Source organism: Gossypium arboreum, chromosome 11 (assembly GCF_025698485.1).
Source record: "Gossypium arboreum isolate Shixiya-1 chromosome 11, ASM2569848v2, whole genome shotgun sequence".
NCBI classification, from domain to species: domain Eukaryota; kingdom Viridiplantae; phylum Streptophyta; class Magnoliopsida; order Malvales; family Malvaceae; genus Gossypium; species Gossypium arboreum.
In genome coordinates, this window is record NC_069080.1 from 1669985 (window position 1) to 1697931 (window position 27947).

Consider the following 27947-nt stretch of genomic DNA (forward strand, 5'->3'; position numbering starts at 1 on the left):
CCTAAAAAGTTGATTAATGATTTAAGTTTATTCTATTAAATATCATATTATTATTATTTTTATTTTTTGAAAAAATTTCAAATATATATGATTTTAAATTTTGTGCTTTAATATAAAATTAGTTATAATGTAACAATATTTTAATTTAACTCGATTAAAAAATTCAAATTAAATTAAAATGATAAAATAGGACTCGTGAACTCGATTAATTTAAAAAATTTTTACTCAAGTTGATCCAAAGCTCAACTCTAACTGACTGAATAATTTAACTCAATTAACATTGGTACAATTGAAATTAAGAGAAAGTGATTCCACTATAATTAAATACGTATTATCTTTTAATTTAGACGTTTAGGAAAAAAATATAATGGACCAAACGGGGCATAGACTCAATTTAAAACTAATTTTCATGCGGGCTCAAATCCACCCAAATGGTACATTTTATTGTTAAAAAGATTAAAATATTGTAATTTAAATTTAATTATAAAAATATTAAAATAATGATTTATATTAGCCTGACAAAAGTCCTTATTAGAATCATGCTAATAGTTTGAAGGCTCAATTAAAATACCTTAAAGTTTAGGTATGGATTTAAAATGCTAATATTTTGCTGTTAATTCATTTCAATTTCGTGTTCTTCGCGGTGATCTCGAGGTCGGGTTCTAGTTTTTTTTTCATCAATGGAGATTATTGTAGCTTTAGCTTAGTTTCTGAAACAGATTCTTAAATAATTATACCCAACATTTCAAAACTCTATTTTTGCTTTTAAAATTTCTCTGTTTGGGTTTATAAATTTTGGGTTTTTATTTTTGTTTTTGATCAGATGCTAAAAAAGGGAGTTTTTTTTTTATTTAAATAATAGGGATAATCTAATCTAATCTAATCATCAGGCCATGGCTGTTGTTGAGAATGCTTCGAATCAAGACACGGAGGCTGCAACAGTGACGTCAAACGACCAAGATCAGTCAAAGCTTCGGTCAACAACCGATCTGAGCTTACACGACAACGATCAAGGGTTGTACAACAAGATCGGTGGAACCAACGGTGGTGGTGGTAAAGATGAGCTTGGGGATAGTTTCAAAAGAGATATGAGGGAGTTACAAGAACTGTTCTCTAAGCTTAACCCCATGGCTAAAGAGTTTGTACCTCACTCGCTTGTTAACAACGGATTCAATGGTGGGTTTCACACTAACAATATTGCTTTTCAAAACAACAATAACAACATCTCAAGGAATGGTAATGCTAATTGCAATGGTGGTGGTAAAAGGGTATGTCACCAAAACCCGAGTTATTTTCATTGATGCTTAGTGTACATTTTGTATAAGGAAATTGATATGCTTTGTGAGTATTATTGCTGTATTGGTCTTATGCTTGGTAGGGTTGGTTCTTATTTTAGGGGTTTTTTTGGCTGATAACTTAAAAAAACTGAATTATTCGAGTTTGTGTGATGGTCTCACCCTATATCCAATGTGCAGTGACTACATTGTGTATCTGTTTTCTCAATAATGGAGAAGATGAAATAGGATTTAATTGAACAAATTTGGTTGAGTATAGGTTATCCTTTTATGTTATGTACATTTTAAACCGTACGAAAGCTTAAATTCCGAATATTAGCAAAATTCCGTATGATATCATGGATTTTGTTCATTCATTTCGTTTTTCTCAGAAGAAAAATTTAGGTCAAGGGAAACGGAAATCGAACAGCAGGACAAGTATGGCTCAAAGAGAAGAGGTTATCCGTAGGACTGTTTATGTTTCTGATATCGACCACCAGGTATGTTTATTTATTTGGCATTTTCAGCTTTGTTTGTATGCTGCAATCGAATTCTTCTGTTTCAGTTTTGTCATCTCTTGTTGGGATGCAGGTCACGGAGGAGCAGCTTGCCGGTTTATTTGTGGGTTGTGGGCAGGTGATGTTATTTTCATTGCTCTTCTTTGCAATTTTATCAAAAACAACCTATCTGAATGTACTTTTTTCTTCTGAAGGTGGTTGACTGTCGCATATGTGGTGATCCTAACTCTGTACTTCGTTTTGCTTTTATCGAGTTTACTGATGAAGGTGATGTTCAACCATGGTTATTTGTTTCATTCTTTAGCGGATAAATGTGGTATTTACATTCTTTACTATGCAGAAGGTGCGCAAGCTGCACTGAACCTGGCAGGGACTATGCTTGGATTCTATCCAGTTAGGGTGCTGCCTTCGAAAACAGCTATCGCACCTGTTAACCCGACATTTTTGCCAAGGGTGAGGCTGATTGTCGCAAATTTATTATACCAGAACTTGTTGATACATTTTCTTTATGTATTTGGCCCGTTAAAACATTTGTTATTTGGATATCAGAACGAGGATGAGCGTCAAATTTGTGCGAGAACTATCTATTGTACAAACATTGACAGGAAGGTGAGAAGCTTTTTTGCATTTTATAATGTTGAATATAAAAACGACCCCGATTGCAAATAACCCTTTAAATTTTTTATTATATGATTTTACATACTGCAGGTTACTCAAGCTGAGGTTAAACTCTTTTTCGAAACAGTCTGTGGGGAGGTTTGTTTAACTCTGGTGTTCTGTTTTACTATTTCTTACGACAAAACCTACCGGGATGCATTTAAAGGGAGTACTTGTCTGATGCAGGTTTATCGCCTAAGGCTGCTTGGGGACTATCAGCATTCAACTCGCATTGCTTTTGTCGAGTTTGCATTGGTAATTGTTTTTTTCCTCTTCATTCATGCAATGTGACTGAACAACTTTTCCCTTGTTTATCGAGGCTTTAATGAGGTATGCGAGTGCATGACCTTTAGATCTGAAAGTTTTGGCTAGCGGGTCAGTATTCCCCTCAGGAAGAGTGCATTCTCTTTGGAGCTGTGGTTTTTGTTTTCATGGGTTAAATTCGAAAGCAAAAAACTCGATTTAACTGTTGAATTCTAGTATAGTAGGTTTTACTGCATAGGGTATATCATGGAGGTCCTTGTACTAGGAGTTGTTCCCCTACTAAAAAAATGGGCAATTAAGTTTCTATATATGTTAGATTAAAGAGGAAAGTGGCCTTTCTATTAAAATTTTTATCCATTTCTACCATTAAAAATTGGTCCATGGACATCAGTATGGGGTACATGTCGCTTGCCATGTGTCATTGTCTGGTTATTTTGTCAGTCATGTTTGTTTCTGACAGTATAAATGAATATATATTTTAACAACAAGAACCAATTTGCTCTTTGGTTTAACATACAGGGACTAATTTGTCCCTTTTTTTAGTAAAGGAGGCAAAATGCAATTTAATTTTTAGTATAGGGGCTTATTGAACCTACGATGGCTTATTGGAAAAGTTATTGGTGTTTCAACACGGGTTTAAACTTTGGAAGTGATATTTAATGCCTATTTGTCATCCTGAGATTGGGTTACCTCAGTGTTGATAAACGAAAGATTGAGTTCTCTCCGTATTCACATGCAGGCTGAAAGTGCGATTGCTGCTCTCAACTGTAGTGGTGTGGTTCTGGGATCATTGCCTATAAGGTCAGATTCCCGATTCTCCCATCAGTTGTTGAACTGATATATTCTCTCAGTTTTCTTTTTTTTGTTTCACCATAATTTCTATCCAAATATCGATAAAAAGTATATATATATATCTGTTGCCTTTTAAGTGAAAACCTTGGGCGTTGTGTATGAACAGGATCAGCCCATCAAAGACCCCAGTTCGGCCACGAGCTCCTCGCCTTCCCTCGTACTAAATCATTCACCCTGAACCAATTTTAGTTCCAAGTTTATATATATATTTATTTAAATACATACACACCCATGTAAGGATGTTTCCCGCTGTTGCTTTTGCTGATCTACATATATAACGTCCACTGCTGCTATGTTTTGGCATCTTTGTTTACCATAGGAGTCTTGTCTTTTGTTTATCCACTCCACTTTGCGGTACATAGAGAATTCCGATGGAACTTCGAGACTTTTCAAACAATGTTATGCATTATTGCTCTCTAATCTTGGACAGAATTTGACACTATCTGGTAATTAAAGACTGGGACTGATGAAGTGGTACTTCTAGTACACATTTTTTGAGTTATTTCTACTAATGGATGATGCTTTTCCTTTTGGATGTTTTTTTTTACCAGCATTGGTTCAAAGTTAGCTTTGTGTTGTGCTGCATTTTTATGACATGACATTGCATTACTAGGTAATGTCCAAATAATGAAATAATGACTGGTTCTGAACCGGTTATTGATCAACTCAGTGAGTTGAATGATTACCACAGATATTTGAAGCATTCTAAGAAACGGCATTTTCTTCAAATAAATATATTTACATTTATATCAACAATGCAAAGTTGATTTTTTCTTTTTGGTTACTAATCATTTTGAATAATGAAAATATGAGGTGTAAGTTTTTAAAATTGGTATAATAACAATTTAACTATCAACATTTATATAATGTGTTAATTTGATCTTTAATTTAAAAAAATTAGTGAGTGAATTGTAAACTCTCTATGTTTACAGGAGATGCTAAATAATGAAGGCGATGACAATAACAAAAGTAACTTAAAAGCATGAATTTTATGAAATTGATGTCATCTTAGTTTTTATTGTTGAACCCAATGATGGAGAATCAAAGTACCTAAAGTGGAAAAAAGAAGAGAAAAGGTGAATTATGTTTTTGGTGTTTTCAAGTTTGGTATTTCTTAATCAAATTTAGCTAATAAAATTGTTTTATGTTTTTAGCTTTGTATGCGGAAAACGAAATTTAACAATTTAAATTAAATAATATGTAAAAGTTGAATGTTAATTTTAGAATCAAAATTAAATTTATACAATATATAAATATTTAAGGATTAAAATTATAATTATGTTAATTTTAAAACCGACTTAACCTTGTTTATGGGTAACGGTTAGTGACAAAAGAGAATAAATTAAATAGCCAAAACAAAGAATAAAAAAAATTCCTCTTTTATACTTTTTATTATTGTGAAATTTTAGAAATTTATAATTGAATTTTGAGAGGAAAATTCCGCCGGCGCTTTGTTTCAATGCCAGAACATAACTAACCTAATCCCTGTTTCAATCTCTGCTATATTTGCTGGTCATAACACGTGAAGCCAAATGGGGTCTGCTCTGTGTGCAAGCCATTAAATGCTCTCTTTCTCATGTTATCTTGTATACTTTAGCTCTATTAGAGTTGTTAATGACAAATATATGATAGTGCCCCATTTGTTTTTTCACATGGCACTTTTAAAATACACCTATCCGTTTGCAGATATATATTGGAGCTCGTACCCTGTTCCATAATCTGCAACAAAATGATGATTATCATCATCATCATCATCATCTCCATCACCATCACCTTCTCTTCCTCCCTATTATTAATATATCCCTTCACTTTCATCCTATCGCTTGCATATTCACCATGGTAAACAAAACACCGACCTCGTGGTTGTCAATGGTGAAAAGGGCTCTCGGGTCTAATGCTAAAGATAACGAGAAAAAAAGTTGCAGAACAAGAGAGAAAAGAAGATGGCTATTTAAATGGTCTCAACAACGTAAACCCAAGACCAAATCACAATCCATTGCAGCTGTTAACATCGTTAGGCTTAATTGCAGAGCTTCCAATTACGCCATTGTTGGAGAAAAAAACCAAGCTGCTATTGTCATTCAAACAGCTTTTAGAGGCTACATAGTAAGTGAAAGATTCTCTTTCTATATATAATTAACTGTTCATTTAGTGTTTTTATTTTTTATTTTTTTTTTTGTGAAAGGCAAGGAAAGCATTGGGAGCATTGAAAGGGGTAGTGAAGCTTCAAGCTTTAGTGAGAGGGCACAATGTGAGAAGACGAGCAAAGGTGGCACTAAAATGCATGCAATCTTTGGTTCGAGTACAAAATCGAGTGCTGCTCCATCAACAACGAGCAAGGCTTTCATATGAAGGGTGTAGAAGGGCCATGTTTATTGAATCCAATTCATCGTGGGAATCTCCATGTCTGCAAGATCTTCGTAGGAGAAAGTCCATCCTAAGTGCTTTAACTTTTTTTTCATTGGGTTTTACTATCTGAGTTACATTAGCAGTTTAGCACTCTAATTCTAGTTAACAATTTTGGTAACCAACGTCTTTAGGTACTCCTCTAAGATTAATTACTATATACTATATGTAATGTAGCAGTAATATAATTACGGTTTGCGGATTGAGTAATTTAACTCAATTGACATCTTTAGTGTTGAAATTAGGATGACATGTTTTGCAATTAAATAAGTATTATCTTCTGTTTTAAAGATTTGGGTTAAAATATGTTATCATCAAGTTAAGTCTAAACTCTTTTAAAATTAATTTTTATGTCCGCCGAACTAATCCAAATGGCTCATTTTATTGCTAAAAAAATGAAAATATTTTAATTTAAATTCAATTTTAAAATATAAAAATAATTTTTTATATATTTTTATTATTACCAATCAAGAAGATAAATTAGATAAATTAGAGTGAGGTTGAAAATATATAAGCTCGCCCCAAAACAAGCTAAGCCAATTAGATTACCGGCCAATGAATTGCTCTAGTTTGAGGGTTTTGGTTAATTTAAGAAGTGTATAAAAAAAATTATGATTTATATCTGGCCGATAAAAGGTTTTATTAGAATCATGCTAATAGTTTGAGAGCTCATTTTAAAGTTTAAGTATCAATTTAAAATTTAGCTCATAGCTTAAAGATGAATGGTGCAGTTAACCCATTAAATATATGCCTAGGCAAAATCTTAATTAACATGCTATAATTAATTCCTTTCAAGACATTGGATAAAGATGAAAAAGAGGTCGAAGAAGCAACGAAATGGCTCGATCGACGGAGGGCAATAAAGCAATGGGAGAGTCACAATAGGGCTTCCATTGATAAAAGAGACTCCATTAGAGAGCCTATGCAATTACGTTTACCCAGCCTTCGGTGTCTTAAAGAGAAATCATCGTACCACTCGGCAGCAAACAGCCCGAGGTTGACGATGGTGCCGAATTATATGGCGGCCACGGAGTCTGAAAAGGCTAAGGTGCGGTCCCGAAGCACCACAAGACAAAGGCCGGGAAATGCAGAGAGGGATGGTGGGGGTCAAATTTCTCCACGTTCAACTTCTGATCTAAGGTGGATGAAATTATAAATTGAGACATTTTGATGTTTACTTTTCATGGAAGATATGATTTAAACATTATTTATGTAATTTGAAAAATTGAAATTGAAAATTACTATATTGAGAAGTACAATATTTTATTGAAAAAAAATCGAAATCTCTATGATCTTATTCAATTTCGAAATTGGTCTCTCTAAAAAAATCAAAGCAATTTATCCCTATTAATTTCAAAAATGAACAACCAAAAACATCACAGACATTAATGTTTTTCTGCAATTGTACATGATTTTAATTTATATAATACTAAGTTTAGTCCTCAAAGTTTAAATATTTTATCAATTTGGTCCTAATTTAACAAATTTATCTCACAATATTTGTGTAAATGTGTAAATGACAAAACATGTAAATATTGAAAGCTAAATTTGTTACCATACCAATTGAAATTATGTATAATTGAAGGAAGGTATTAACGGCATGATTAATTGTCCTTAATTGCTTACTTCCGAAATTGACAGAGATTAAATTTTTTTTTTTTTTTTTTGGTTGAGTGGAACCAATTGGCTCAATTTCAAAATTGAGAGAAACTAATTTGCTTAATTTTAAATTTGAGAGGGACTGGAGAGACAATCCTCTGTTTTTTACTAGGATCTTCGCAAGTCCATGAACAATGCAGGGATGAATTTACTATAACAAGCAACATATGATTGCTACTATAGGATAACATGACACAATTATATGAAAATTTATATAACATTAAACTATAAATTTTAAAAATTATACAGATATAAAGTAAATTAAACACGAGTATTACTAAAAATACATAAACATAAAACAAAACCAACATATTCCCATAATGATTAATTGAATAAATATGGAATTTGAACAAAAATATAGCATTATTTATTTATTAGTTACACAAGCTATCAAGTTCACAAACGTGCATCAAAGTTTAATATTATCCTACCAAGTAGATCAAAAAAAGATAAAAAAAAAAGAGCATAACAAGTAAAGAAAAACAAATATTTGAATCATCGAAGTTTAAGAATCTGGGTTTTACCTCAATGTCCCAATTGTATTTGCTAACTTCAATCATTGTTTATATTGTTCTCGATGATTGGTTTCACAATTCAAACTCATCTTCAAGCTTCAACTGCTCTGCAGCAGCCTCTTCCTCTTCATCATCGATGGCAAAATATGGGTTATGCGCCTCTGGCTTGAATTTATACCCAGTAAACACATAAAAGGCAAGAGTGGCCAATTCTCCGGCCAACACAGCGGTCCATAGATACTTATACGAAGTAATCGTCTCCAAAGCATAAACCACAACACGAGTGAAGTAAATATAACAGATCACCACAACGTAATACTGCCTAAACAGAGTCAATTTCATCAAATTCACCGCAGCTTTCCCATCCGTTCGAGCCGCCTCACGCAGGTTCTTAATCGACCAAACGATAGGGAACAACACAGCGCAACAACAAATAACATCAACAAGCAAAAACAGTTGCTTCCATGTCGCCCTATCTTGACCAAATGGGGAGGCCTCATCGATGACGACTTGGGCGATGTTAGCAACAACTTGAAGTGGAATCACGATCATTAAAACCTTCTTTTCTTTGTCCTGCAAATAAGGTTTCAAAAACGACCAACCGGTGCCGATCAAAACGATGAGCGTGAAAAGCATGATCCCTTTCAAGAAACTGAATATGTAAAACAAAACATCCCAACCATGAGCACTTCCGGTTCGTTTGATATAAGATTTATCCTCCGCTTCAAACACGAGATTGAAGGCTTTTAAAACAATGACTGCTAGCATAAAGAAATGGATTCGGAACACGGTGAGTCGTTTTTTGTAAAGAAAGTAAACCCAAATCCCTGCGAGACTGAAATAAACGAGGGATAAAAGGAAGTAAACCCTAGGGAGAATTGTTTTGCCGGCGGAGAGATAATCACGGCTTTGCTTCCCTTCAATATTGTACATCGCCGATCGGACGGTCATCGATACTTTGACTTGAGTCAAACAATTAGCGAAGAGTAGGGTGTACTGGTCAGCCTTGTTTACTGGGAAAACGGGGTTGATGCTCGTTTTCCCGTCGAGAGATTTGAACCTGAAGACGACCTTGACGAGTTCGGAATCGAGAGCACACGTGACATGGTGGTCGTTGAGTTGTTCAAGCACGTGGAACCACGTGTCGCGCGTGCAGAGGAAGAATCCGATTTTGTTCAAGTCGAGGTTCTTGTTCTTGTCGGAGAGATCGATCTGAGAGAGGTTGAGTTCAAGGCGGCCGTTGTGAGTGAACCCGAACTCATCGAAAGGTATTATGGGTCGGACATCGGATCGGATCTCCGTCAAACGGATCTCGGCGAAACCAAAAGAAACAAAAAGTGAGATCAAAAGTAAAAGCAACAAGGAACGGCAGGTCATCATCGCCATGAAAAAAAAGGAACTTTTCACCGTTGATCGGAGAAAAAAAATCAGATCTACAAAGAGAACTAGATCTACTCCGTTTTTTGAATTTATTTTCTCCTTACTTTGTTTGCATCGGCCAGCCGGGTCTTTTTGGTTGGCTTTGAAATGTTGACTTTTTATATTGGTGTTTGTACAAAAGGATTGATTATTCAAATTTTAGAATTATTCAATGTTAGAATTTGGACCGATTGTTCATATGGAGGATTATTCAATGCTACATTAAAATTACTAAATTAGACGTTGTTCGTGTTTAAAAAACTTGTTAGGTTTAAGTATTAATTTTGAATAGTAGAAAATATTAATATTTTTATAAAAATTAAATATGATTATATTTGTTTGAAAATTATTTTCCTCTAATTTTATAAAAAATTTATTTTAACTCTTTATTTAATTTTTTTCTTTTAGCTCTTATACTAGTATTTTTCTTGTCAAATTATATTAAAATAAATAAAAAATTAACCTTTGTTGATATGATTGAATGACATGTCAACATTTAACTAATTTTAAAATTTAAAAAATATTTTTTATAAATTTTATACATTTAAATAATTTTAATGGTCTTAAATTTTTAAAATTAATTCTTATAACTTTTTAATTTCAAAATTTTAATAATTTAATTAAATGTTGATGTATCATCCACGTGGATGACATATCAGTAAAATTAATAAATGTTAATTTTTTCATTTATTTTAAGGTAATTTGATAAAAATGTAAATTTAAGGCTTATTAAATGAATGTCTAAAATAATATTTGTAAAGTTGGAGGCATAAAATCATTATACCTATTTTTATTGTAGTCATCGTGGATTGAATAGTAATTTTAACATTTTATATTAATTTTGAATATATTTTAAAAAATTAATATGTGTAGAATGACTAAAATGATAATTAAAAAAGAAGTAAGTTATACCAAAGTTATTAAAGTAGTAATAATTTATCTTTTAGTCATTTAATGTTAAGAAGTTTTAAAATGGTCACTTAACTATTAAAAAAATTTATTTAAGTCACTAGACTATTAAAATCATTGTTGTATGACCTTCATTGTCAGCACCATCTGTACCAATCAAAAGGTCTCATTTTTCTTCTTTTCTATGGTATTTTTTTTATGAAACAACTTCGAACGTCACAAATTTGTAAACTAGAATCCAAATAGTTTTTCTTCAATCTTTGACACTGGCCATCAAATTGATTTGGATCTACCATAACTATCATCAAATCAGTGCTTAAAGCTAGCTAGTTAGACTTAAAAAGAAAAAGACTAAACAACTCAATAGTTTAAATAAAAACTTTTAATAATTAAATAGCTAAAATATTAACTTATTAATAATTTAGTGACTTTAAATGTAATTTTTCTTAAAAAATGAGTAATGTTGTTGGAATGGGTAATAATGGTAATTTCGAATGGAGGAATTAACAAACTGATAACTGGTAAGCTAAGCTACCTTCATTGATTGGTTTACTGAAAAAACCAATGAGTTTAAATTATATTTTTCTTTTCAATTAATTAATTAATTAATGAGACTATATTCAGCCTTTTTCACAACATCAGTGCAGTCTCCGCAACGTCAAAGGTTCGGACAGGAATTTTTTTTCTTTTTTTAGTTTGGAGTATAAAATTATAATTAATTATAAATACATGTTTAAATAATTATAAAATAGAATTAGTATAAAACACAAGAATCAAAATATGTAAAGAATCCACAAATTATCCGGTTTTAATTTATAGAATTTTGCTTTCAACTTGATTCAAACACATAACTTTTAACAATTAAATTATGCTTTAACCATTAAAGCTAATCCTCAACCTTAATTCAAGCTTACACAAACTAATAAATAACGTATAAATATAAATAAAATAATTTTAAAATTAAAATGTTTAAAAATTGTGACAAAATATTTTATTTAACATATTATTTTTTTCTATTAGTAAACCTAATCGAACAATAAGATGAAATCATCGAATTTTTAGATTTGTGATTATCCCTTTTATTATTTGATCAATTCAATTAGTTAATATTTTAAAACAAAAAAATTATATAAATATTATGATATGAATTTATTTTGCAATGTCACATAATTATTTAGTATGTATTATATAAAATAGTATACATACATGTTTAAGGACATATAATATATTAATTGTTATATAATTAAATAATGAATGTAAAATAATTATTATAACATTACGATATTACAATGTGTATTCTTGTATTGACGATATGCAATCTAAACATTACGATATAGGTTAGACTCCTCTATTACATTAACTAGATTCGCTCTTAAAAAAAAATTTACTGGCCAATTTTAATTTCGATTAAATCACTCTTCCTCATTTGTTTATATTTTCTTACCTTTTTTTTATTAGTGAAGGAATTCTCAAGAAGGCTCTTTTGTCAATCCGTAGAATTTAACATATGACAATGTTGTTTCTAGCCCTATATACAATTATGTTGTTATAATATACAATTTAATTATTTAACAATTGGTTATTATATGTCCTTAAAAGTGTATGTGTACTATTTTTATAATATAATATGTATGGAAGATAATTATATCACATTACGGAATAATTTCATATTATAATATTTATTTTATTTATATGAATATTAGTTAAATTTTTGTTTAAAATAATTTAGTTGATCAAATAATAAAAGGATAATCACAAATTTATAAATTTTGATGATTTCATCACATTGTTAAGTTAAGGTTACAAATACAAAAGAAAAAAGATTTAGGAGAATAATACGTTAAATAAAATATATATTTTATGCTAAATTTTTAAACATATTTAAATTTATTATTTATTATTATATTTAATATTTAAATTTATTAAATATTTTATTGATATTTATATGTAATTTATTAGTTTGTATAAATTTTAATTAAATTTGAAGATTAGTTATGATGGTTGAAGTATGATTTTATTGTCAAAGTCATGTTGGAAGTAAGATTTTAAATATTTTATAATCTTTTATGCGAAGTCGAATCATGGATAATAGATATTTAAGAAGGTCTATCCACAACGGATAATAATTTTAATATCTGAATCTACAAAATTTGAATTCACAAATTTTAGATCGGATATCTAAATTTACAACTTAAATTGTCATCCAACATAATTAAATAAAATCTAAATACGACAGCTATGTAAAATGAGAATGAAGACTTTCATGAGATAAATAAATAGTTTAGATATATTTTTCCTTAAAAATTAAAAATTAAATGAGAAAAGATATATAATTTTTTAGTTCAATTTTATAATTAAGGAATCGAAAAGGCACTTTATATCGAACAAATGGTACAACGAAAAAAGTAAAAAGCTTCATTGGGTATATTTGTTTGGCAATGAAAGCATCTTGTGCTGTCTAAAACACCTTGCGATAAGATTAGAGATACGAAAAAAAAAGCTGCAAATTCTCCTTTTAGATTCTGTAATTTATATAAATGGTGGATTTAGTACTTGTATTTTAATTTGGTTATTTTAGTCCTTATACTTTTAGAATTTTAAAATTTTAGTCCTAATTAAATCGTAGTTATTAAATTCATTAAATTTTGTTATTTTTAAAATTTGATACGTCAAATATATTATTGTATGTGTAATATCATATTAGCTTGCTATCTCCACATATTACTCATAAAAAATCAGTTAATAAATTTAATGACGGTTGTTTACATTAAAACTGAAATTTCGAAATTAAAAAAATATATCGACTAAAAGTGATCTAATTGAAAATATGGACTAAATCTCTAACTTTACATATAATACAAAACTAATAATAGAATATAACTAAACAAATTTAGCTACCACTATTTAATTAGGATTAAAATTACAAAATTAAAAAGAATAGGGACTAAAATTGTTTAATTGAAAAGTATATAGACTAAAATTGAAAATACAGTACTAAATCTACAACACACAAAGTACATGATCTAATAAATTTTAATTTTCAAGAGTTAATATCTATTTAAATTTTGATAATAGTGAAAACAAGCGTGGATTATCATACATTTTTTCTTGACAGAGTTATGGGTTTCACCTAATTTCCCAGTTTGATTTGCTCTACATTTTCTTCAATCATTGCCCAATTTTTTCCTCATCATGAAGTTTCAAATGCTCTACATCATCAGCCTCTTCCTCTTCATCATCGATAGCAAAATACGGGTTATACGTCTCTGGCTTGAATTTATATCCAGTAAACACATAAAACACGAGCGTAGCCAACTCCCCGACCAGCACACTGCTCCACGGATACTTACCCCAAGTAATCGTCTCCAAACCATAAACCGCAACACGAGTCAAGTAAATATAACAGATCACCATAACGTAATACTGCTTAAACAACGTCAACTTCATCAAATTCACTGCAGCTTTCCCATCCGTCTGAGCCGCCTCGCGCAGGTTCTTAATTGACCAAACAATTGGCAACAACATGGCGCAACAACAAATAACATCGACAAGCAAAAATAGTGATTTCCATGTGACCCTATATGGACTGAAAGGCGAGGTCTCGTCGATTATAACTAGGGCAATGTTAGCCACAACTTGAAGAGGAATAACAATCGTTAAAACCATCTTTTCCTTGTCTTGCAAGTAAGGTTTCAAAAGCGACCAACCGGTGCCGATCAAAATGATGAGCGTGAAAAGCATGATCCCTTTCAAGGAACTGAATATGTAAAACGGAACGTCCCAACCGTGAGCAGTCCCGGTTTGTTGGATATATAACGTGTCCTCTGCTTTAGATACGAGATTCAAAGCTTTTAAAACGACAACAATTAGCATAAAGAAGTGGATTCGGAAAATAGTGAGCCGTTTGTTGTAAAGCACGTAAATCCAAATCCCTGCCAGGGTGAAATAAACGAGGGACAAAAGGAAGTAAAGCTTAGGGAGAAATGTTTCGTCAGCGGAGAGGTAATCGCGACGGTTTTGATTTCCCTCAAGATTGTACATTGCCGATCGTACGGTCATTGATACTTTGACTTGACTAAGACAATTAGCGAAGAGTAAAGTGTACCGGTCGGCATTTTTTACTTGGAGAATGGAGTCGAAGTTCGATTTCCCATTGAGAGTCTTGAAGTTGGAGATGATTTTGACGAGACTGGAATGGAGAACACACGAGATTTCGGCGTCAGCAAGTTGTTGAAGCACATGGAGCCACGCGTCGCGTGTGCAGAGGAAGAATCCGACATTGTTGAAGTTGAGGTTCGGGTTATTGTCTGAGAGAGTGATCTGAGAGACGTTGAGTTCGAGACGGCCATTGTGAGTGAACCAGAACTCATCGAAGGGGATTATGGGACGGTCATTGGATCGGATCTTTGTGAAACGGATTTCAGCAAAACCAAAAGAAACGAAAAGAGAGATCAAAAGAAAAAGCAAAAAGGAGCGGCATATCTTCCCCATTGGAGAAATGGAAAAAGAACTTTTGGCATTGAGCGGAGAGAAATTTGAGAACTAAATAGAGAAATATCTTCGTTTTGATTTGTCATCCTTGCTTTGTTCATATCTTCGTTTTGATTTGTCATCCTTGCTTTGTTCATATCGGCCGGCCGGGGCTTCGATTGCCTTCAATTTGGAACATTAAACTTTCATATTGGCGTTTGTTTCTTTGGAATTGCAAAAAATAGGTACAAAAGGATCGATTACTCCTACAGCTCCAAATTTTACAAGCATGGGTCTAGTTTCCACTAATTTAAGTAAATTACTTAGTTGGTCACTCAAGTTTTAGAGTATTTTCATTTTGGTTACCTAAAATAAAGTCTTTGCAATTTGGTCACCAAACTTGATGCTTTCATTTTGGTCAACAAACTTGATGCTTTCATTTTAGTCACCCAACTTTTAGGTCGTTTTCATATTGGTTACCAAAAAAATTAATTCTTTTAAAGTATTGATTAGGGTAAAAATCAAAAATGAAAGTGAAAAGCAGAGAAACTAATATAATACAAAAAAATTGTTAAATTTTACTTGTTTATCCCATTGCTGAAATTTTAAATTTCTTTTCTAATATTGAAATTTTAAATTTTAAAACATCAAAATAAATTGAATAAATTGTTAAAAATTTTGTATCCATTGATAATGTCAACCCATTTTTACTATAATATTAAAATCAATTAATTTAATCTCCTTTTAAATTTTAAAAGTTTATTTTATATTTCAGATTATCTTTTAATAAAATCAATTTAAATGACTGGTATTTAATAATTATTTACAAAATTTAAATTTCTTTTAATTATATAATCTCAATTTTTATGTTAAGCTAAAAGTAAATGAAAAGTAAATTGATTGCTTGTTCTTCGTTTGGGTAAAAAGTGATAAAAACAATTATAAGTTTTCTTTGGAATGAAAGATAAAATTAATTAATTATAAAGATTTTTAAAATAGGTAAAATTCTATCCATTTTACTATTAAAATAGATCTTTGTATATACGCATAATGTATATGTGGCAAGCCACGTGTCACTGCTTAGTTATTCCATCACTCATACCAATTTTTATTAGTACAAATGGATAAGATTATTAATAGAAAAGACACATTTGCTCTTTGATTTAATATGCAGGGACTAATTTACCTACTTTTTAAATAAAAAATAAAATACGATCTAACTCTTAATATAAAAATCTCCATAATACTTTTAACCTAACTAATGTAGTGGTAATTAAATAAACACGGAGCTTCAATAATAATAATAAAAAAGGTAGCATAATTTGTTTATTTACCTACACAGGCTATCAAGTTCACGAAAGTGCATTTAAGCTTTAATATTATCTTGCATAAGAACAAGCATGAATTATCATAGATTTTTCTTATGTAAAAATATCGTGGAGATTTTTGTATTAAAATTTAGATTGCATTTTGCTCATTTATTAAAAAAGTAAATTAATCCTTATACGTTAGATTAAAGAGCAAATTAGTTCTTTTTATAAAAAAATTAATCTATTACTACTGTTAAAAATTAGAATGATTGATGGAATAACTAGGCAATTACACTTGATGTGCCACGTGTATTTCATTTTGATATAAGTGGACCGGTTTTTAATAAAAGGACTAATTTACTTTTTTATCTAACATACATTAACTAATTTACCATTTTTAATAAGATGGACAAAATACAATTTGACTCCTAAAACAAAGGTCTTCATGTTAATTTTACCATTTTTCTTAACATTCGATTTGCTGTTCATTTTCTTCAAATCATTGCCCATTTTTTCCCTTGTCTCGAAACTTCAACTGCTCTAAATCGACCTCTTTCTCTTCATGATCAATCGGAAAATACTAATTATCCACCTTCGGCTTGAATTCATACCCAATAAACACAAAAGGGGAGTGTGGCCAACTCCTCGACCAACACACTTCGGCCGGGGCTTTGATTGGCGCTCGTTTCTTAGGAAATGTAGAAGTTTAATCTCAAATAAGTACAAAAGGGATCGATTAATCCTAAATTTCCAAATTTTGCAAGGATGGTGGAGTTTCCACTAATCTCTTGTTGCTTACTCATTTCTTTTTGTAAATGCAACAAATATTACTATTAGAGTTTTTTTTTTTTTTGTTAAATGTTGCTATCAGTCCTATACTTTGTGAGAATTGAATATTTAATTCTTATACTTTAATTTAATCATTTTTAATCTTTATGTTTTTGAAAATTTTAAATTTTATTCTTACCAAACGATAATTGTTAAGGTTTTTTGGTTCATTGAATCTTATTATGAGTGGAATATGAGATTATCTTATTTGGTTTATTTGGTGAAAAGTAAGATTTAGTCATTTAGTTAACAAAATGTAAGATTAACTTGCTTGGTACATTTGGCTACAATTTATGTATTAATAAGCAAATAAACGATGTTGAAATAAATTTATAAATTATAATAATAATTTATAAAAATGATTGCAACACCAATCATAATCATAAGTATAACAATAATTAATATATATATATGTCCCTTAAATTCATTAAGTTAATAAGTTTTATTATTTCTCAAATTTGATGCAACAACCATATTATCATATAAGTAATGCCATGTCAATTGTGAGCTTACTATTTTCACACATTACTCACTGAAAATTCAATTGATGGATTAGTGACTGTAATTTTGTCAAGATTGAAATTTTAAAATTCGAAAAGTATAAGAATTTAGAATAATTCAATTAGAGAATATAAATTTAGAATAATTCAAAATTCGAAAAGTAGAGGGATTTAGAATAATCTAAATTGTAAGAATAGTACAAGACTAGTATTTAAATTTAACCAAACCAATTTAACTGCTATTGTTTGATTCAAGCAAGGACTCATGTATTCGTTTTCTTCAATCATTGCCCATTTTCCCCTCATCTCAAGGCTTCAACTGCTCTGAGTCACCCTCTTCCTCTTCATCGTCGATTGGAAAATACAAGTTATCTGCCTCTGGCTTGAATTCATACCCAGTATACACATAAAAGGCGAGTGTGGCCAGCTCCCCAACTAAAACACTGCTCCATGAATATTTATACACAGTATTTGTCGCCTCCAAAGTATAAACCATAATACGAGGGAAGTAAATATAACAAATGACCATAATGTAATACTGCCTAAACAGGGTCAACTTCTTCAATTTCACCGCAGCTTTCTCGTCCGTCTGAGCCACCTCACGCAACTTCTCAATCGACCAAACAATCGGTAACAACACCGCGCAATAACAAATAACATCAACAAGCAAAACAATTTGCTTACATACAACCCTATATGGACTGAAAAGTGGGGTCTTATCTATGAAAACTTGGGTAATGTTAGCAACAACTACCTGAAATGGAATCACTATCAACAAAACCTTCTTTTCCTTGTCCTGCAAGTAAGGTTTCAAAAGCGACCAGCCTTGGCCAATCAAAATGATCAACGTGGTCACTTTCAAGATACTGAAAATGGAAAACCAAAGATCCCAACCATAGCCAGTTCCGGTTCGTTTGATGCAATATTTAACCTCCGCTTCAAATACGAGGTTGCAAGCTTTTAAAAGGATGACAGCCAGCATAATGAAATGGGTTCTAGAAACAGAGAGAGGTTTCTTGTAAAGCAAGTAAAGCGAAATCCCTGCGAGTGTGAAATAAAAGAGGGACAAAAGGAAGTAAAGGCTAGGGAGAATTGCTTGGTTGGCAGAGAGATAATCCCGACGGTTTTGATTTCCTTCGAGATTGTACATCGCCGATTGGACAGTCATCGATACATTGACTTGATCAAGACAGTTACTGAAGGCTAGGATGTAGTGGTCCGCGTAGCGTACTGGGAAAACGGTGTTGAAGCTCATTTTCACTTTGAGAGACCTTAAGTCGAAGATGACCCTGACGTAAGGGGAAGAGAGAGCACAAAAGACTTTCCCGTCGGCGAGTTGTTGTTGAAGCAATAACGCCCATGTGTAACGTGTGCAGACGAAGAATCCGACTTTGTCCAAGTAATAGGATGGAATCTGGTTCGTGATAGTAACTTGAGAGACGCTGAGTTCGAGACGGCCGTTGTAAGTGAACTGGAACTCGTCTAAGGGGATTACAGAGTAGCGGTCATTGGATCGGATCTCCGTGAAACGGATCTCAGCAAGACTGACTGAAGCAAAAAAAAAAAAAGAGATGAAAAGAACAAGCAAAATGGAGCTCCACAACATAGCCATGGGAGAAATGGGAAAAAAAAAAGGAAAGAAAATTGGCGTTGATCTGAGTTTTGAGAGAAATTTCAGATCATCCCCATGTTTAAAGATCTCTTACTTTGTCCCTATCGGCCGGCAGGGGCTTTGGAATGTTTTTAACTTTTATTCTAACGTTTTATTGTAAAATAAGTACAAAGAAAATGATCGATTATTCCTATAGTAATTCGTTCTAGTTTCAAAGATTTTGGGATTTTCTTGAAAAATATTCAATCATTATTACTTCAAAATTTTCAATTATAATCACATCCAAATTTTCAATCGCAATCATGGGAAAAATGGTTGGGTTCATTACAAGAAGCTAGAATGTTTGCTATTTTTAATGCAACTTCTTAGCTGAGATCTTGCAAACATTTGGGTAAACCATACAAATGGTCACCCAACTATTTCCATGTTCTTGTTTTGGTCACCCAACTTAAAATTTTTCAATTTAGGCACTAAACTTTGTATTCGTTCCTATTTTGGTCACTCGTCGTTAAATTGATAACGTAAATAATGACATGTCATTTTTCTAACCGGTATAGTAACACATTTAATCATCAATACTTACATATTCTATTAATTTGATCCTAATTTTAAATAATTCAATAAATTTAACTCTTCACATTTATAAACTTTATTAATTTGATCATCACACTTCTTAACCGAAGTTTTGACAATAGAGACATTCCAAAACTTGAAAAAGAAAAAAAAAACATATCCAATTGTAAAATGAGAATTGAACTATAAGGAGATTTGAGTTTCTGGGTTACTTAAATTTCTACTTTTTCTTCTATTTAATGGTTACTAAATTTAATCCACAGCTCAAAAAAAGGTTTTTTGCTGTTGGAAAAACCAGAAAAAATACAATTTTTGTTGTTAATTGATTTTATTTTGTTTGCTATATCATCCATAAATAAGAATTGCAAAGTTGATGTTCTTACGAAATAATATATTTACACGTATTATTTATTACATATTATATTTGTACAATTGAAGAAGTTTTTTTTCTTTGGGTTTTATAAATTTATAAATTTTAAAAAGTCTCTACTTTAAAAGTTGAAAGTTTTAGTAAGTTGAAAATTAAACTAATAGAATTTTTAAATATAAAAGATAATTATTAAGATTAAATTGATAAAATATATAAATATTAAAAATTAAATATGTTATTATATCGAGTAGAAAAATTTAATCTCATTTTTTCGTTGTCAATTTAACGACGGCTTAAATTTCCTTTTCTTGACTATCTAATTCATTTCAATTTCGACTTCTTCGCGGTGATCTCGAGGTGGGTTTCTAGTTTTTTTTTTTCATCAATGGATATTGTAGCTTTATCTTAGTTTTTGAAACAGATTCTTATATAATTATATCCAACATTTCAAAACTCTATTTTTTCTTTTAAAATTTCTTTGTTTGGGTTTATAGATTCTGGGTTTTTATTTTTGTTGTTGATCAGTTGCTGAAAAAGGGAGCTTTTTCTTTTTTATATAATAGGGATAATCTAATCTAATCATCAGGCCATGGCTGTTGTTGAGAATGCTTCGAATCAAGACACGGCGGCTGCAACACTGACGTCAAACGACCAAGATCAGTCAACGCTTCGGTCAAAAACCGATCTGAGCTTACACGAAAACGATCAAGGGATGTACAACAAGATCGGTGGAACCAACGGTGGTGGTGGTAAAGATGAGCTTGAGGATAGTTTCGAAAGAGATAGGAGAAAGTTACAAGAACTGTTCTCTAAGCTTAACCCCATGGCTGAAGAGTTTGTACCTCACTCGCTTGTTAACAATGGACTCAATGGTGGGTTTCACACTAACAATATTGCTTTACAAAACAACAATAACAACATCTCAAGGAATGGCAATGCTAATTGCAATGGTGGTGGTAAAAGGGTATGACACCAAAAACCCGAGTTATTTTCATTGATGCTTAGTGTACATTTTGTATAAGGAAATTGATATGCTTTGTGAGTATTATTGCTGTTTTGGTCTTATGCTTGGTAGGGTTGGTTCTTATTTTAGGGTTTTTTTGGCTGATAACTCAAAAAAACCAAATTATTCGAGTTTGTGTGATGGTCTCACCCTATATCCAATGTGCAGTAACTACATTGTGCATCTGTTTTCTCAATAATGGAGATGATGAAATGGGATTTAATTGAACAAATTTGGTTGAGTGGAGATTATCCTTTTATGTTATGTACATTTTAAACCGTCCGAAAGCTTAAATTCCAATATTAGCGAAATTCTGTATGATATCATGGGCTTTGTTCATTCATTTCGATTTTCTCAGAAGAAAATTTTCGGTCAAGGGAAACGGAAATCGAACAGCAGGACAAGTATAGCTCAAAGAGAAGAGGTTATACGTAGGACTGTTTATGTGTCTGATATCGACCACCAGGTATGTTTATATATTCAGCATTTTCAGCTTTGTTTGTATGCCGCAATCAAATTCTTCTGTTTTGGATTTGTCATCTCTTGTTGGGATGCAGGTCACGGAGGAGCAGCTTGCCGGTTTATTTGTGAGTTGTGGGCAGGTGATGTTATTTTCATTGCTCGTCTTTGCAGTTTTATCGAAAACAACCTATCTGAATGTACTTTTTTCTTATGAAGGTGGTTGATTGTCGCATATGTGGTGATCCTAACTCTGTACTTCGTTTTGCTTTTATCGAGTTCATTGATGAAGGTGATGTTCAACCATGGTTATTTGTTTCATTCTTTAGCGGATAAACGTGATTTTTACATTCTTTACTGTGCAGAAGGTGCGCAAGCTGCACTGAACCTGGCAGGGACTATGCTTGGATTTTATCCAGTTAAGGTGCTGCCTTCAAAAACAGCTATCGCACCAGTTAACCCAACATTTTTGCCAAGGGTGAGGCTGATTGTTGTAAATTTATTATACTGGAACTTGTTGATACATTTTCTTTATGTATTCAGCCTGTTAAAGCATTTGTTATTTGGATTTCAGAATGAGGATGAGCGTCAAATGTGTGCGAGAACTATCTACTGTACAAACATTGACAAGACGGTGAGAAGCTTTTTTGCGCTTTATAATGTTGAATATAAAAACGATCGCGGTTGCAAATAACCCTTTAAATATTTTATTATACGTTTTTACGTACTGCAGGTTACTCAAGCTGATGTTAAACTCTTTTTCGAAGCAGTCTGTGGGGAGGTTTGTTTAACTCTGGTATTCTGTTTTTACTATTTATTATGACAAAACCTATCAGGATGCATTTAAAGGGAGTACTTGCCTGATGCAGGTTTATCGGCTGAGGTTGCTTGGGGACTATCAGCATTCAACTCGCATTGCTTTCGTCGAGTTTGTAATGGTAATTGTTTTTTTCCTCTTCATTCATGCAATGTGACTGAAAAACTTTTCCCTTGTTTATCAAGGCTTTAATGAGGTATACGAGTGCATGAGCTTTTAGACCTGAAAATTTTGGCTAGCCGGTCAGTATTCCCCTTTGGAAGAGTGCATTCTCTTTGGAGCTGTGTTTTTTGTTTTCGTGGATTAAATTCGAAAGCAAAAACCTCGATTTAACTGTTGAATTCTAGTATAGTAGGTGGTACTGCATAGGGTAAAAGTACCATGGAGGTCATTATACTAAGAGTTGGATTGCATTTTACTCCCCTACTCAAAAAATGGACAAATTAGACTATACCTTAGATCAAAGAGCAAACTGGTTTTTTTTTTTTTTTTCATTTCTATTGTTAAAACCTGATACATGTACATCAATATAAGTTATACGTGGCATGCCATGTGTTATTTTTTGGTTATTCTGTCAGTTAAGTTAGTTTTAACTATACAAAAGAATGTATATTTTAACAAAAAGAATCAATTTGTTCTTTAGTTTAACGGACAAGGACTAATTTGTTTATATGTAATTTTACCTACTGCAAAGATAACACTCCTAGGAGCTGTGGATTTTGTTCTTCTCTTTGGCTTATTGGAAAAGTTATCAGTGTTTCTACACGGGTTTAAACTTTGGAATTGATATTTTATGCCCATTCGTCATCCCGAGATGGGGTTACCTCAGTGTTGATGAACTAAAGATTGAGTTCTCTCATGCAGGCTGAAAGTGCGATTGCTGCTCTCAACTGTAGTGGTGTGTTTCTGGGATCATTGCCCATAAGGTCAGATTCCCGATTCTCCCATCAGTTGTCTAAATGATATATTCTCTGTTTTCATTTTTTCTCACCGTATTCTCTATCCAATTATTGATTAAAGTATATATATCTGTCGCCTTTTAAGTGAAAACCTCGGGTGTTGTGTATGAACAGGGTCAGCCCATCAAAGACCCCAGTTCGGCCACGAGCTCCTCGCCTTCCCTCGTACTAAATCATTCACTCCGAACCGATTTTAGTTCCAAGTTTATATATATACATTTAAATACATACACAGCCATGAAAAGATGTTTCCCCATGTTGCTCTTGCTGATCTACATATATATCGTCCACTGCTGCTATGTTTCGGCATCTTCGTTTACCATAGGAGTCTTGTCTTTTGTTTATCCACGCAACTTTGCGGTACATAGAGAATTCCGATGGACACGAGAAAATCACGAGCACCGAGAATCTCAGATAGAGGAATAGGGGGTTCGAAGGGGCACGAGAAAATCACGAGCACCGAGCCTTTTTCAGATTTAGTTGCTGTGTTTAAATAGTTAAAAATTAAAAGTTTATTAATTTATTTACAACATTTTAATTTTATTACTGAAAGTATTAGTAAATAGAGGATAAATACGTTTTAACGCATTTGAATTTACGTCCTTTTACATTGACAGGAATATCGATACTAATCGAATTAAAATTTAGTCAATTAATATTATCAATAATTAAATTAACATACCAACAAATGATTGAGTATAATGGTAAAGCACGTTACGCTTTCAAAGGAATGATTGAATTTTGTAAACGATATTATTAAGAGTAACAAACTCAAATTCTTAACATAAACTGTAAAATAGATATGAAAAATAAAATAAAAATTAAATTAACATTTTGAGGTTGTAGAAAATAAAGCATTTAAATTTTAAGTTGTTTTAAGTCTATAGACTAAACTAGGTTATAGTTTTCGTGTATATTAAATTTATAATTTTTATAATATCAACTTTTGTTTAGAATTTTAATGAATTTCTTCAAACAAATTATTAATAAATTGAAAAAGTAATATAATTATAAAGTATTTTTAAAATATTTAAGTTGGGATCAGTTATATTAATGTTATTTAATTTTAAATTTATTTAATATTAAAATAATATTAAAATATTTAATATTAAAATAATACAAAATTCATCATGAATATTAATATATTATAATTTAAATAATATTATTAATAAACTCTTTCAGGTTATTTATATATTATAAAATTAATTTGTTTTAATGTTAATATTATGGGATAAATTTTAAAATTATACATTAATTATAGTTTATTTGCAATTGTATACATGAACTTTGATTTTGTGTAATTTTATACATGAAATTTTGATTTGATCAAATTCTTATAAATTATTAACATAATTATTGATATAATATTATTTTATGTTTATATACTGCATACATAAATAATTATATTTATCCAATATAAAAATAAATTGATGTATTCGTTTCTTTAAATATATACGATTAAATGAAAATTAAAATTTCAAGTATAGATTTGAAAGCACAATTAGAGTTTCACGTGTATAATTGCACCAAATTAAATTTAATTGCACATTAAATTAAAGTTCATGTATAATTTTGAGATTTATCTCTAAAATTATTAATATTCGATTATTTGTAATTATATATTTATCTTTGCTTTATTTTAACAATAAATGTATTTAATTCTTATCATATTTAAAAATATAAATCTAACCTATGTGTCATTTTTAAAACAATATTTTAAGCTTAACAATTTAATATTTATTAATTTTAATATTATAACATTAAAAGTTAATTTTAAAAAATAAAGGATAATGAGTAAAAGAATAATTACCTAAATTATTAGTGAGCGCTTCGAATAAAAAGTGGCACGCTTTAAAAACTGTAATATGGATATGGCTATTTATTTCTTTTTTAACCTCGTATTGTTATAATATATAAAATTACATAAATAATAAAAATAATAATTTTTATCTATTTTTGAATTAATAAAATGTATTTATTAAGTCACACATGGTGTAATTTCAAAATGTGCACTTATAAATATAATATAATTAGATTAAAAGTTTCAATATATATTTTTTGTACCTTGTAATATATATGGGCTTCTTTTAATTATTAATATAATTTATTTCTTTTGTGTTAACATGATTTATGGAAATTTTAAAATTGTTTTTATGGTATTTTAAAATGAAAATATGTTTATTTGATTTGTAAAATTTGTTTAAGTTTTTTTTAAATTACAATTAATATGATAAAATCCAAACAATTAATGCAACTAGCGTAATTTAAACCAAAACCACATTTGGGATAATAAACATCTTTAATCATCATGCTATAATCGGGTTCTATGTAAGTTTGACTTTTAATAGTAAAGTATAGTACATAACATTATATATATATATATATATATATATATATATATGGTAATTGGTGTTAAGTAGAAATGAATGTATATTATTTAAATAATTTTCCTTAAATTAATTTAATTATTAAGTTAAATATTAAAATTAAATTTGATATTTTTAGATGTGAATCTATATATTTATGTGTTAATGTTGATTTATGTAAATGTGGCAAATTTAAATCCTAAGCAATTAGCTAACCTTCAACTACCCACATGATCACTGTCGAAGAACAGACAGTGAAGGAAATTAACATTAATGACAAACCCACCGAAACAAATAGAAGAAATCACATGCTTCTTCTCCTCACTTTTAATTAATTTGGATCGTCAACCTTCATTCAATACGCAGTAGGGATAATTTGGCCCATACCCCCCTACCCAACCACATACTCCACAGCTCATGTGTTTTGCAATGCTACCAAAAAAAAAAAAGTCAACGTTCTTTTGCATCATTATAGTTTAACACAGTAAAACCACCATCGGAAAACGGTCTCTTTTTATACGGTGACACAGAGTGTACCAAGTCAACGGTTACTGAAAAGAGAAAATTTAAGGAAATATTGGAAGAGATGAAGTGGCTTAAAGGAAGAGGCAGCTATGAGGGAATGATTGAGGTAAAAATATGACGGAAGTTTCTTGTTGTATTAAAAGTTGGTTTGGATTTTGTTTTTTCTAAATTAATTATTATATGTTAATTTTATTTATTTTTATTATTAAAAAATGATCTCTACGTATTAAGATGAGTTACACATGATACATGTCACTATTTACAGATGACTAGGAGGAGTTGTTTTGGAGTAATTCCTTAGATGGGGCCTCATGGATTATGGAAAACGAAAAGCAATGAGTAGGGTTTTGTGTTTGGGAGCTGTGCTTTTTTCAGTTTGACTTTCTCTTTCAAACATAATTTCGGTGTCAGAAAAAAAACAGTTGTTGACTTTGAGTTTCTTTTGTGTTGTATCTTTGTTTAGTATTGCATGCTACCAAAGAAATATGGTATAAATTCTAGATCAAAATATTGATTTAAATAGCCTTCGAAAAATGATTTTTTTTTAAAAAAATATTTTTGGCACTGCAGTTTAAATATTGGAGCAGCACTTTCTTAGCAAGACTCCATTATTGTGAAACTCCTCAAGCATTAAATACACGCGCATAAAAAAGCTTCCATTATTATTATTTTGTTAAAAGAAAAAAGAGCTTCCATTAAACTAGATGACCTTCACAGCAGGTGACTATGGATCCTTGTAGTTAGGCATGGTTATCCAAACTGTCTCAACTATTCAGATCGAAAATCAATTAAGAAATCGAGTTAGAAAAAAAAATTTAAATCAATTAATATGAGTCAATATAAATTGATTGAACCGATGAGTTACATAAATTTTTATTATATATATTTATAAAATTGTCTAAATATATATTAATAAAAATATTAATTACTGAGATTTTGATATTTTTAATAAATGTTATGAATTTAAATTTATTTATTAAATTTTATTTTATTAAAATAATATTTAATTAAAAGTTTTATTTTTATTTAATTTCACCAATATTTTTAAAAATAATTAATAGTTGGTCGGAAGAAATGGAGTGGACTTCTTTCCTAAATATAGTTAAATACCAATTTCAGTTCGAATATGATTCAAGACATTATATCAAAGAGTAAATTGATTATTTTTCTTAAAAATTTATCCGTTTCTATTGTTAAAAATTTATATAATAAAATAATCAAACAATTACATATGATGTGCCACAAGTACATAATGTTCAAGGGGGAATTTAAGGGGGGCAAGTAATGCCTTCCCCTCCCCCCTCCCGAGGGAAAATTGCTATGTACTGCCTTAAGAAATGTTTAAATTACAAATTAATATATTATCAAATTGCACTTTAGCTCCTAAATATGAAAAAAAATATGTTAAGTCACTTAATAAAATAATGTAATAAAAATTATAACATGGTAAAATTATATTTTGACCTCTAAAAATTTATAATTCAATTCTAACCCCTAAAAATTTTCTAGATTCACCATTGCTTATACTATGTACATGAACCAAATTTTAGTAGTAAAATGGACAATTTTAACAGAATAATTAATTTATTCTTTGACTTAACATATAAAGACTAATTTATTTATTTTTAAATAAATAAAATAATATACAATATATCTTTTAATATAAAAATCTTCATAATAAA

The 27947-nt window shown here is 30.6% G+C and overlaps 5 protein-coding genes and 1 pseudogene across 10 annotated transcripts; 3 read left to right on the forward strand and 3 right to left on the reverse strand.

Moving 5' to 3' along the window:
* Positions 1-453: 453 nt before the first annotated feature.
* LOC108456565 (polyadenylate-binding protein-interacting protein 11-like) lies at positions 454-4053 on the forward strand. 3 transcript variants are annotated; one of them, XM_017755109.2, is made up of 11 exons: positions 454-583; positions 891-1268; positions 1667-1774; positions 1866-1910; positions 1987-2059; positions 2133-2245; positions 2342-2401; positions 2501-2548; positions 2636-2704; positions 3453-3514; positions 3672-4053. In XM_017755109.2, exons 2-11 carry the CDS (start codon positions 894-896, stop codon positions 3727-3729), a joined length of 1011 nt encoding a protein of 336 aa, XP_017610598.1. In that variant the 5' UTR covers positions 454-583; positions 891-893; the 3' UTR covers positions 3730-4053. The 3 variants fall into 3 exon arrangements, with proteins under 3 accessions (XP_017610598.1, XP_052877988.1, XP_017610597.1); XM_053022028.1 differs by having other exon boundaries at positions 1670-1774; XM_017755108.2 differs by having other exon boundaries at positions 512-654.
* Positions 4054-5266: 1213 nt separating this feature from the next.
* On the forward strand, positions 5267-6191 carry LOC108455114 (protein IQ-DOMAIN 18-like). The gene is made up of 2 exons (XM_017753723.2): positions 5267-5671; positions 5751-6191. Exons 1-2 carry the CDS (start codon positions 5402-5404, stop codon positions 6042-6044), a joined length of 564 nt encoding a protein of 187 aa, XP_017609212.2. The 5' UTR covers positions 5267-5401; the 3' UTR covers positions 6045-6191.
* Positions 6192-7942: 1751 nt separating this feature from the next.
* Positions 7943-9807, reverse strand: LOC108456562 (protein CANDIDATE G-PROTEIN COUPLED RECEPTOR 7-like). Its single transcript, XM_053022065.1, has one exon. The coding sequence runs from the start codon at positions 9529-9531 to the stop codon at positions 8218-8220; it is 1314 nt and encodes a 437-aa protein (XP_052878025.1). The 5' UTR covers positions 9532-9807; the 3' UTR covers positions 7943-8217.
* A 3708-nt stretch (positions 9808-13515) lies between these two features.
* On the reverse strand, positions 13516-14964 carry LOC108455115 (protein CANDIDATE G-PROTEIN COUPLED RECEPTOR 7-like). Its single transcript, XM_017753724.2, has one exon. The coding sequence runs from the start codon at positions 14962-14964 to the stop codon at positions 13642-13644; it is 1323 nt and encodes a 440-aa protein (XP_017609213.1). The 3' UTR covers positions 13516-13641.
* Positions 14965-17861: 2897 nt separating this feature from the next.
* Positions 17862-19297, reverse strand: LOC108455117 (protein CANDIDATE G-PROTEIN COUPLED RECEPTOR 7-like; annotated as a pseudogene).
* Positions 19298-20242: 945 nt separating this feature from the next.
* Positions 20243-23968, forward strand: LOC108456563 (polyadenylate-binding protein-interacting protein 11-like). Of its 4 annotated transcripts, none has more exons than XM_053022206.1 (11): positions 20243-20493; positions 20723-21100; positions 21501-21605; positions 21697-21741; positions 21818-21890; positions 21964-22076; positions 22173-22232; positions 22332-22379; positions 22468-22536; positions 23280-23341; positions 23489-23968. In XM_053022206.1, exons 2-11 carry the CDS (start codon positions 20726-20728, stop codon positions 23544-23546), a joined length of 1008 nt encoding a protein of 335 aa, XP_052878166.1. In that variant the 5' UTR covers positions 20243-20493; positions 20723-20725; the 3' UTR covers positions 23547-23968. The 4 variants fall into 4 exon arrangements, with proteins under 4 accessions (XP_052878166.1, XP_052878164.1, XP_052878165.1 ...); XM_053022204.1 differs by having other exon boundaries at positions 20266-20493; positions 21498-21605; XM_053022205.1 differs by having other exon boundaries at positions 20318-20493; positions 20700-21100.
* The last annotated feature ends 3979 nt before the right edge of the window (positions 23969-27947 follow it).